Genomic DNA, 12,689 nt, shown 5'->3' on the forward strand with positions numbered 1-12,689 from the left:
GGTAGGATTCATACAGAGGACGGCATTAAGCCCAGATATTTTTATTGTAATTTCTTTACTTTAATGCTTCTACTTTCTTTTTAATGCTTAGTTTGTATGTAATTAAAAAAATTTTAAATTTTAGGTTTGTGGTAAAGTAGACCATGAATTGTCTAATGACCCTGCGTTAAATTTCCACGATTCTGCCAAAATTTGTTTTCACGGACATTACTTATGGTTTGAGAAATTCCGAGCGTTTTATTGTAGTTCGGTATGTATGAAATACTTTTCAATTTAATTTTGTTTTATTTTACTTTCTTTCCTGTCCATACCGAATGATGAATACAGTTCTGTCTGTAAAATAGTACAAAACCATGGACAAATTTGACTCAATATTCTAAAATATAAAATCAAGTAGAATAAGTCTGCCTTGAGGTGTATCGGCCGGTGCATTTTCCTGCCACGCTTGATGTTCTGGATTCAATTCCCGGCAAGGATGACGTAAAATATTTATTCAATATATGGTTCTTTGACTGCAATATTTCGGCGCCTGAATCGTAAAACCAATTACTTGCCTTTATGTATATCACAACTGATCGCTAATGCGCTGCGATTGGAGTACCAGTGCAATATTAAGTACGCTTAAAAGAATGTTGATAGTTTTTATAAATGTATAAACTAGATGTAAAAAAAAAAACAAAACAGTTATTCTCACAAAACGTTTAAATCAGTTTTACAAAAAATTTTACTGCCTAAAAGAAGAACTGAAAAACTAGTCAGGATTTATTAATTCACAAATAAAATTGCTCTGTGAAACTGTCAGCAACATGGGTAAAACCGTGGCCACCTCCCTCCCCAAGATAGATTGCACCTTTTTGTTTCGCTTGAGGAGTCGCGTTTAGTGAAATTCTGTGATATCTTGCCCAAGCTGCTCTAAACTGTTATTTTAGAAACCGTTTAATTTATGAAACAGTAACTGTTACTACTCCTTTTAAATAACCAAAATACCCATCTCTAGTAAAAACAGCTGTTTGATTTACGGATTTTAAATAGAGAATCTTCAAATAATATATCTGTGCTGACACGGAAAAGGGGGATAAGTCAGGTTTTTTGCCAAATTGAATTATTAATATAATTTGATACTCCATTTACAGAAACATAAGTAAAATAAGGAAAAGTAAAAAAATTCCTCATAACGACAAAAAAAGCGATTTTACTTTTGGGCCTAAGTCGATATTTGTAAATTTGTAACTTGGAATACGGGCACAAGTCGACTTGCGGCCGCAGTGCAATGCAATAATATTAATCTATGATATTGTAGGGCAGTAATTTTATCTCTGGTCGATGTCAACGCCAAACCTGAATCGTCCGCCTACATAGTGTGATTGTTGCCACATACTTCCTGTTATAAGAAGAAAAAATCCAAGATAACGTCTTGTCGAAGATGTCTAGAGGCAAAAAAATATCGCCTTAATAATGTGATGAGAAAAAAATGTGAATGTTCAGTGAGATTAAGTAATGATACATAATATATTTAAGTATATCAGTAAGAGCAAAGGAAAGATGAAAGCCGAGTGAACGTGGTCGAAATGCGATCTCTTGGATGAATGTGTGGGAAATCAATTAGACAGGGATTCAAATACATAAGTTATTTTTTCAATAATTGAGAATATGGAAATTTAAATAATTATAGAGCTTATGGTCTGTCATCGGCTGGGTTAAGTGATAACTTTAACAGTCACCATTCTGTCCATAGGTACTTGACTTCTATATTTTAGTATGGCATTTTTCAATTTCCTATATATATGCTAGGCTTGAATATTATATTTACATGCGTGCCTGAACATCAGAAGACTGTTTTTTAGAAAAATTATAAGTTTGAAATAATTTAATAGTTCCTGTTTCAAACTGAGATGTCCATAGATATTTTTTTACGAGTAATTAATAATACTGTGTTATTTTGTCAATATCTTTAATCACTTGTAAAATACTATAATTATTAATATTTCAGAGAACCAGATGGCCAGCTGCATTATGCCGACCATGAGTTAAGAAAGCGACTAATTCAGGTTCTTCTTCAAACCTTTATTTAGAAATAAATTGTTTATAATTTTATGATTGTTCCAAAACATGGTTGTGTTAAAAAAAAAATATTTAATCATTTTTATAAATTAATCTCAAGAAAATGTTATATAAGCATTATTAAGTAGTTACGTCCAAATGTTTGTAGACATGTACTGGATTTAATCAGGTGCATTGTGCAGTTGATTAGATGGCCAAACACCTTTTCAAAAAATAAAAATATATATTTGCATTCTTATGATTTACCCAAACACTTCAACTTTGGGGCCATTTTCAATGATTTTTATTTATGCTTTATTAAGTTAGTTCATAACATCAAGAATTAATATACACTTTTAATAACACTCGCTACAATTTTTGGTCAAAACTTCTCAAGAACATAATTTTTCTAATTAATTTGAAACATTTCAACCCTTTCTATTTCTTCAGGTAACTCATTGTACAGCTTCAATCCCTTGTACAATGAGTTTTGAGATTCTGTTTTTCTCCTCATTGGTAATCTTATCTTATTTAATCCCTAGTTTCATATGTATGACATTGTTGGTTAAATTTTATTAGGTTTTTTAATTTATTCATCTCTTTAATTATTTTATGCATAAAAATTGCTACATTATACTTTATTTGTTGCTTTACTGTGAGCAAGCCAGTTTCTACGGCATTTTTTTCACATTATAATACATATTTCTTCTGAGTATAATCCTCATCTCCTTATTTTGAAGAATTTATACATTTTTAATTTCCCCTTCATTGCATAAACAAAATAATGTAACTCACTATTGGAAAATAGGAATCAAGTTGTGGTAAAGCGGGGTTCGAAACTTGGTATATTTTTCTTTATATCTTGATTTTTGATGTTTGTCTTTTAGGTAAAATAAAATAAAGTAAATACACGCTAAAAACTGTGTTATTTTTATCTTGTGTTTTTGGTTAGTTAGCTGGCATAAAAATAATTATTTTACAGATATATTTTCCAATGCCTGGGCGTCAACTTAAAGAACCTCTGATGTTTGTCGATGATACTTTATTACAAGATCTTTTGACCAAACTGGAGTATGTGTTTATTCTGGACCGCGCTTGCATTCAGTATGAACCAGATGATCCGACTTACCAAAGGATTGTATCCAAAGTCTACCTGCATTGTGATAGTGTTAAGGCCTACGATCGACTGAGGTATGCAATTCTTACTATCACATTATTGTCATTGGAAAAAATAATAAGTTTGTGTACAAATGCGTTGACAGTGCTAAAATTAGACTGAATATGAATGTATCGTCGGTCTAACTTGTAAAACTCGTAAATCCCAAATTTCCTTTTTTTACTACATGCTTTTAAAAGTTTTTTTAACTATTTTTTTTTAATAATGCAACACTGTACGAATATACAAGTTTTAGACACATAAAGATTATTTGAAGTCCTAACAGAAAACGCCAAAATAACATTTTTGACCATTTGAGGACTTACAAGTTAGGGTGATGATACTTTTATAATTTACTGTTAACACATAATTTAATGATATATGGTGGTCGTAATATTTTGAATAAAAGCCAATATCACATGAGCCCATTGCAGGTGAAGTGAAACAATTGACAAAACGGTAAAACTTTTATATTCAAAGTTTTAATTTCCATGAGCTTTTTGCCTATTTTTTTTCACTTTACTATTGATCTATTTAAATAACATGGATGTTTTGTACATATAGAACTAGGAAAAAAGGTTTTTGGATTAAATCAATAACAGAAGTGTGATATAAGCAATGATTTTATTTTAGCTTTAAAATGTCAGTTCTCTTCACCCGCAATGGGCTTATAAAATATATAAATGTAATATGTTGAATAACATGTAAAGATGTGGAATGTTGGAACATTAGGCTGAATGGATGTTACAGTGTGGTGCCAATGATGAGTCATAAGCCATGTAAATGCCGAGACTTCCATATTTCTTAATAATTCCTTCATCTCTGTAGAGATATATGTATATCTAAGTAAAATTCTAAGAGTTGAATTCAGTTAATTCAGTATTTGTTTAAAATATTTGGAAATACTCTAAAAAGTTTTTTTAAACATATATCGCCGGGTTTTTGGCACTAGTTGGTAACTACAAATTTTGAAAAAAATATTATCTTCATAAATGGCATCAAATAATCAGTTTAAAAAGCAAATAAAAATATTTCGTGTTTTATAAATACAAAAAATAATATTTTACAATATTCTCCTGCAGTTTTATTTGAATTGTTGATTTGGAATGAGCTTTTAACTTTAAAAGTGCAATATCTTACAACTAACTAACATGTACAATAATAACACTGATACACTAAAACAAGTACTTAGCATAAATATTATTATGTTATAGTAAAAGTTATCCTCATAATGTAATTGAGACACATATCTACCGACATATTGAAACTATTGTACAAACTCTATGTGTTTTATTTTTATGAGAAAAATAAAATAAACTAGTAAAATGTAGTTACCAACGTGTGCCAGAATGATTGTGCCCGATGATATAATACAATGAAAGCATCCACCCCTTTCCCGAAACTGTTCATAAATACTGGAGTCTTTCTTCAGTTTCGCATATCAATATCATTTTTTTTTTAAAACTAATTAAGCGAAAATTTAATATTTCTTTACAATCAAACCGCGAAAATAACAAAACAAATAAACTTTAAAAACTTTCATTGTACCCCTCACTGCAGTATTGTCAGTTTGTGATCAATCAAATACACATGGTCAGCACAATAATTTTTTTCTAATTTCCCAGTATGACAGTGGAGGAATACAGTGTTAGTTCCAAATTGAGACCGAGACGCTCCAGATCCCGCATCGGAAAGGAAGAAGAACGTAGTAATACAAACAAATCAAATAATGACACAAAACCTAAATACATATAGGAAACATTAGAATAATTTGCCCTATACAATATGCACTCAATCAACAGAAGAAAAACAATACGTATCTATAACAAATCACAGAGGAACATCAAATTATCAAGACACTACCGGCAAAATCCTAACACAGATCCTAACATGATCCCTATCGAACTCAGGCGAAATTACTTTTCGTCATAGTACTGAATTCCTCGCAAAAACCATTTATAATATATTTTTATTTATTTTTTATGTTAGATCAACGCGGCATTTTGGACCAATGGCTTTCTATTTTGCATGGAATAATATTTTGGACGGCCTAGTATTAGAAATGCTGCAAAATGGAGCTATCAAGGAAGTAGTTTCAATGATAAATCTACATCGCAAGTTGAATCCTGAGATGGTGGAAGTTGATGATTCACAACCCCTTGTAGATGAGGTACATTAGTTTATCTTATTCATACTCTTTCCTATTTGTATTAGTTTCAGTCAAATAAAAAAATATTTTATAGAGTTGGGTGTGTTCAACCACAGCTTGGGTTTCATTTTCTAATAAGGCTAATTATGACTAGTTGAAATCGGCCATTTTTTATTTTATTTATAAAGATCATAAGGACCGCAAAATTAATTTTATCTTTTGATAAAAATACTACACACGTAGAAATAAATAATGTGCTATATTTGATTTTAGTTCAGATGGGAAAATCTAATACTTGATCTAAAACTACATATATTAGATATGTATTTTGGTTGTTGGAAATTCATGGAAAAGACTTTATTTTTAGAGAAAAGACATATTTTTTCATAAGAATTTTTTTTTATTCAAAAATGTTTATTATTATTTACCTTGTATTAGCTAAACTAGTTTCTCATCTTTCTATAAGCGTATTTATTTCATTGGTATAAAAATCAAGAGACTTAGATGCAAAAAACAAATCTGCGGATATTTTAAGTTTACCTATTAAAGTTTAAAAAATATTTTAAAAACTATGTAGCAATCAACCTAATAATTGTCATTATTAGAAAATTGGTATGATAAACAAAGAGTGCAAAGCATAAGTTAGAATCAATGGCAAGTTTCATCATTAAGCCAGGAGTGCTAACACCGCTTTCTTGAATCCTTGCCTTTGCTGTAGGAGCACATCAAAAGTACTAGTTTAATTCAAATTATAATACAAACAACCCTTATTTAAATTTGAGACTTTATAAGAGCAGTGTATCATAAAAACAAAAAAAATGTATAGTTTAATATCTCTATACACCACCACTTTTAATTGGTATCTTGTAATGGTTATTCTTTTTCTCTGACTGATGTTACTCTTACTGCATGATTCATTAAATCTGACTATTTTATTGTACGTCTTTTGTATTCATTCTAAAAATTGAATACAATTGAAAATATTTTTTTACAGATCTTGAAAAATGTTAAAAGTCTGTTGTCTGAAGAAAATAAAGCTCCAATTAATGATCCCGTTTTGGATGAAAAGTGTATTCAGTGTGTAGCGCAATATATTCAGAATAATTCGATAAGAAAGAGTCAACTCGAGTTGGCTCTACAAGCTTATCACCAAATGATGAAACAGAAATATTCTTACGAAGAAGGATTACGATCGGCCCACGGAATTTAACGGTCGAATTGTAGAATATTTTGTAATGTGTTTAAGTGAAATTATAGAATAATGTTAATAATTTTGTTTTTTTATTATTTGAATTTATAATACATATTGCACTCAATTGATATACCTGCATGTTTAATTTTTCATGGACTGGCATTTGAAGTGTAAGACACCTTACTGGCATTTGAAAAGTAAGTATCCTTACATTCCATGGAACAAAAATGATCAAGAAACGCTGCAATTGATGTGGCAATGCCACTGTATCTGCTCAGATAGTGAAGTTATGATACATATCATCATGATCTTAAAACGACACATGCGATTTTCTTCAACTTTACATGAGAGAGTGGTTGAATTTTTTATTTTTATTCTGTCTCATAACTCAATAATCAAGTATATATCCTTTGAACTCGAGTCAGTTATAAATATTTTATTTTTCAAACCTGGAATATAAAGCTTATATAAAACCTTTTCAAGATCAAATATAAAAGAAAGTCAATGTCGCATTTTTCACACATCCGTTGTTATTCTACCATCGCGACGATATGTAGGTACTTTGGTGTATTATTGTTTGTAGAAGTTCGAAAATACTTTCAAATACTCCCATTTATCGTCTCAGCTTTCAGCTTGTGGAGTGACAAACAAATAATTAAATAAAAATAAACACAATATTACAATGGAGGCGGAGAATATCTCTGAGAAGGGAATATAGATGTATAAGAATTTAATTTGTTTTTTGTTTATTCAGGTTTTGAATAATATTGAATACTTGAAAATTGTGTGATTAAACTTTAAATAAAGTTGCATCTTATTTATTTTTATATGATACTTAACAGAAGAATGAAAATCATAGAACTATTTTAGCTAAAGGCAAAGATAAAAAAAAACCCATAAAGATTAAGTAATTTTATTAAGAACTGTAATACAAATGACCACTTTCTCTAATACATTTTTAATATTTATCACATTATAACAAGTTTTGTAATCTATGTAGGTGAATAGGAAAAATGATTCTACTATAGTAGAAAAAAAAAATAGGAAATATTGAACAATCTACATAGGTCAGCTTCTTAAATCTAACGCATTGTTAAGCTACTGGCCAACGGTGTAAAAATTGGCACCAGATAGAAGAAATATTAAGGCAATACTTTAAAGATAAGACAATTTCGCCATTTTTTGTCTGTATCAAATTTATTTCTAATTTCAACAAAAAAAATACTAATTATAATTTAATTATGGCCCCAGAGAGACAGTCAGTTACTGCATAAATCATGGTCAAATTTAGTTTGAGGAACGATTTGTAAAGGTTTATAACAGTTATTTCGGGTTGCCATTTTTTCTAGGAATTTATGTGTGAATAAAAAAAAAGTCAGCACATTTACATTACTTTTGACAATACACGTCATGGTCTTGTAAACTTATTAATTTACTAAAGTCTCAAATTAAGATACGACCCGCGGTAAATAAAGACAAATTAAGAAGAAGAAATTAAGATATGTCTTATAGTAAGTAGGGTCGGGTCATTGTGTAAAAATATGTATGCGGTTAAGTATTTGTCTTAATACTAATCACAAAAGTATATCTATTGATTCATATTATATATGGGAACCTAATAATTTACCTTTAATTACAATATTTAAGGCTTCTTTTATGTTAGAATATACATACGTGTATTACATTAACAAAAGAACAAAAATAAAACATGATTATGGACAGGATATCACAGATATAAAATAAAAAAAGCAATATTTTTAATTGAATCGGCATTCACTTCGTAACACTTCATTATAAATTATTATGAAAATAAAACTTTGTTATCAGTGTTACACAATTTTATTCTTTTACAAGAACACAACTATAGTTTCGGGAGAGCACTCCTCCCATCGACGGGTGATATAAAACTAATATAATAAACACAGAATATTGTTCACAATGTCATCGAATCTAAACAAAAAATAAACAGATTAATCAGTGAAACTTAGAGCAGGGGTTTTTTTTTTTTTTTTTTTTTTTTTTTTTTTTTCTTATCTAAGGTGTTGGCATATGAATGGATGGTTATCTTAAGTACAGATATAAAAACATGGACAAAACATTAAGTCGAATTTATTTCTTAAAATTTAGCACATAAGTGGAAGTTGCAATAAGTAAGTCTAAGATTTAATGTGTGGGAAGACATCGCTCGGCTAAGAGAGTGTTAACAGACGCGGGTCTAAGAGGGTGAGTGCGGTGAGGGTGGTCGCAAAGGGAACATAGTCAATAAAGGCGAGGGGTGGTTGAATGTGTGATTATTAATTAGATTGTTTTCAGAATTTAAATTTTTGTGAATTTCTATAATTTCTAAATTATTCATATTACTGCCTTTGTTATTTACTTGGTGCAGGAGTTTTAAGGTGTGATTATGAAATGAGTGGTTACTGTCTATTATATGATTCGCGAATTCCGAGAAATTATTATTGGTCAGGCAACGGCGGTGTTCGTTTAGCCTAGTTTTAAGATTTCGCGCTGTTTGTCCAATATAGACTTTTTTGCATTCGCATGATATCTGGTAAATGCCACTCTTGTTTAGCAGCTCTGTTTTTGACTTAGAATTAGAAGCGGTGTTCGTTTAGCCTAGTTTTAAGATTTCGCGCTGTTTGTCCAATATAGACTTTTTTGCATTCGCATGATATCTGGTAAATGCCACTCTTGTTTAGCAGCTCTGTTTTTGACTTAGAATTAGAAGTCAAAAACAGAGCTGCTAAACAAGAGTGGCATTTACCAGATATCATGCGAATGCAAAAAAGTCTATATTGGACAAACAGCGCGAAATCTTAAAACTAGGCTAAACGAACACCGCCGTTGCCTGACCAATAATAATTTCTCGGAATTCGCGAATCATATAATAGACAGTAACCACTCATTTCATAATCACACCTTAAAACTCCTGCACCAAGTAAATAACAAAGGCAGTAATATGAATAATTTAGAAATTATAGAAATTCACAAAAATTTAAATTCTGAAAACAATCTAATTAATAATCACACATTCAACCACCCCTCGCCTTTATTGACTATGTTCCCTTTGCGACCACCCTCACCGCACTCACCCTCTTAGACCCGCGTCTGTTAACACTCTCTTAGCCGAGCGATGTCTTCCCACACATTAAATCTTAGACTTACTTATTGCAACTTCCACTTATGTGCTAAATTTTAAGAAATAAATTCGACTTAATGTTTTGTCCATGTTTTTATATCTGTACTTAAGATAACCATCCATTCATATGCCAACACCTTAGATAAGAAGAAAAAAAAAAAAAAAAAAAAAAACCCCTGCTCTAAGTTTCACTGATTAATCTGTTTATTTTTTGTTTAGATTCGATGACATTGTGAACAATATTCTGTGTTTATTATATTAGTTTTATATCACCCGTCGATGGGAGGAGTGCTCTCCCGAAACTATAGTTGTGTTCTTGTAAAAGAATAAAATTGTGTAACACTGATAACAAAGTTTTATTTTCATAATAATTTAAAAAAAGCAATGCTAATATTTTTTTCAAATGCATAATATTTATGGTTTTTGTGTTTCCCGGCTCATAAAGTCTAGAAGACAAACATGCTAATTACAGAATTGGTAATTTTTCAGGAGAGCAGTTTTATGTTCGAGTTGCTTTTTTGTCTTTGTTTTCATGTCACTTATTATGAATAAGAAACTAGGATTTGGAAAGAGATGAAAAATTAGTGTTCTAGGGAGTGCAAATGGTACGACTTACTCATTGAATATACATTTGGCGTTATAATGTCCAAACTCAATTGTTTTGTACTCGCACGTTTGTCTTCTAGGCCATCGATATTATACCTTCACATATAAATATGTACATTATACTCTCTATATTTGTGATTTTTCTGTTTTTCAAAAGATTGAACATAAACATTAATAGAATAAAACGTTCAATACAGAATTAAGAAAATACCACTGTGCTGATGTTTTCTTTGTCAAAACAAATTGTAATATTTGTTGGTTTCAATGTTTCAAACAAACCAAACAACAAATCTCCTAGTCCGACGTGAAGACTCAGAGGGCTGACACCAAGTAAATGGGACTTCCAGCCAGGATGAAGAAGAGTGAGAAAACGAGAGATTACAATATTATTTTTAAAAATTGATAACATCCGAAAAACACATAACGTACAGAAATACATTTTATTTTATAGAATAATAAATGTTGATAAAATGTCAAAACACAAAAAAATTAGGACTAGTATGAAAAACTGTCAAACTTGGAAATAAAATTGGACATTTAAAAATAATATAAAATCTGATTTTTAAATCTTATAATAGCAAAATATTGATAAATTTGAGATTGCTAGTTAAGAGATAAGTACTTAAACTTAATAAAATGGTAACTTTTCAATAATAAATGGATATACATAACACAGTCAAGTACATATACTAATTTAAATAGGTGATCAAAGCTTTTCGTGGGAGAAAAAAAGTGAGCTTTATGAGGCTCACCAAAACAATTTTTTATACTTAAACGCCTTTGGTCAGTTGCAGTCATTCTAGCCGATTCCATTCATTTCATTTTTAATTAATTGCCGAGAATTTGGTGGGTTAAACGGTTTTAGTCAACCAATAATTTGCCTTTTTATGGACACCTCTGTTGACCCTCAGCTCTGGTTACACCAGTATAATTGGACATAGTTATGCAAAAAGCGCCCAACCCCTTAAAATGGTAAAAATGAGTAATGCCGGTTTCGATAGCATACTACGATATCTTTATGTGCTGAAAACGTCCAAACTCCAAGTGCTATACTTTTTTTGCCGATTAAAGAAATTTCTAACCCACATCACGGCTTCCACTGTTATTGGTTACGCCACATTTACTTTGTTGGATTTATTTGCTGCCTACTGGGCCCTGGTTAAGATGTTGTGGTTCTTACCGTGGTTAGGTACCACATCTTTGTCTCCGGCCCAACATATTGAAAGAACAAAAGAAAAAAATATAATAACCGAACTGTCAGTGTTCACGTGGTTCGATAATTTTCACTTCTCACCGCTATTGCGAATCAATTACTTTTGCGATTAATAATTCATTTAATTCACTGTGTGGTGTAATAATAATAATCAAGAAACCAAGTCAAGTGCCCCTCCTTCATAAACCCAGGATCTGATCTGATCCTGACTGCCGCGAGACAAGTTCCAAATAATAAGGTACCAGAACCCCAGTGCAAGGTAGGAAATTTTATTCATTGTATTAGGGTTCGGTGGCAAAGCATAAAGATAACACATTCTGTGAACCAGACAATTACGAGCGTTCATCTGCCAACAGGCAAGTGGCGCGATCAGTTATATTAACTTTAAAAACGTCCTAGTGGATGGACTGTTTTCTGCAGCTCTTTTTTATAATTTTTTTTTTTTTCTTTAATTGGCAAAAAGTATAGCACTAGGGGGCTTGGACGTTTTCAGCACATAAAGATATCGTAGTATGCTATCGAAACTGGCATTAAACTCATTTTTAGAATATTGAGGGTTGGATGCTTTCTGCATAACTACGCCCAATTGTAGTAAAATGTTTATTAAGGAAAGACATACATAACATTAATACTATATTGTTAAAACATTCTTAGAACCTTTAAAATAAATTTTACATTATTGCATATTATTAACGCTTAAAATATATATTCAAAAAATAAGTGAAAGATATTAACATGATATCACCCCTTCCTTATGTGCGTAATATCACGACAGTGATAATAAAAAAAGTTACTTTGTTTATTATATAATGTTATGTCGAGCCATGTATGAATAAATTAATATAGTATGTATACATAATTGCATACACCACCTCGTATTGAAAGAATAGGCAGAGGATTCGTACTCATTTTAAACACCAACTGAAATAAATCGTGTGAAGTGAGCAAACGGAAGTACGTATTTCAATTACCTTTAGCAATATCGATTATTATTCGGATATTTATTGAACTGTTTCATACTTGCACATGTTCTAGATACTAAGTTCTTAGAATATTTAAAATATTTTTGCAATATAACAATGTCATGATTATAAAATTCTATTATATTATTATTTGCATATCGTGGGATAATTACTAAAACTGAAAATCAGAATTTTCGAGTTAATCATCGAAAAACACGAAAAAATAGACAAG

At 30.6% G+C, this 12,689-nt stretch overlaps 1 protein-coding gene and 1 long non-coding RNA gene across 2 annotated transcripts; both read left to right on the forward strand.

The window, feature by feature from the left end:
- Window positions 1–124: 124 nt before the first annotated feature.
- Window positions 125–6,616, forward strand: mRpS22 (mitochondrial ribosomal protein S22; the record flags this gene model as incomplete). The annotated part of the gene is given in 6 exon segments (XM_088240852.1): window positions 125–187; window positions 189–250; window positions 1,991–2,048; window positions 3,023–3,231; window positions 5,186–5,366; window positions 6,340–6,616. Coding segments are annotated over 6 exon segments (789 nt in total), but the record flags the coding sequence as incomplete, so codon positions are not given.
- An 818-nt stretch (window positions 6,617–7,434) lies between these two features.
- LOC148271842 (uncharacterized) lies at window positions 7,435–10,737 on the forward strand. Its single transcript, XR_015825006.1, has 2 exons — window positions 7,435–8,285; window positions 10,059–10,737. It is a non-coding gene; the product is annotated as an uncharacterized LOC148271842 (long non-coding RNA).
- The last annotated feature ends 1,952 nt before the right edge of the window (window positions 10,738–12,689 follow it).

Source organism: Micrasema longulum, unplaced genomic scaffold, assembly GCF_059751315.1.
Source record: "Micrasema longulum isolate JH-2025_06_02 unplaced genomic scaffold, ASM5975131v1 h1tg002625l, whole genome shotgun sequence".
In the NCBI taxonomy this organism is placed as follows: Eukaryota; Metazoa; Arthropoda; class Insecta; order Trichoptera; family Brachycentridae; genus Micrasema; species Micrasema longulum.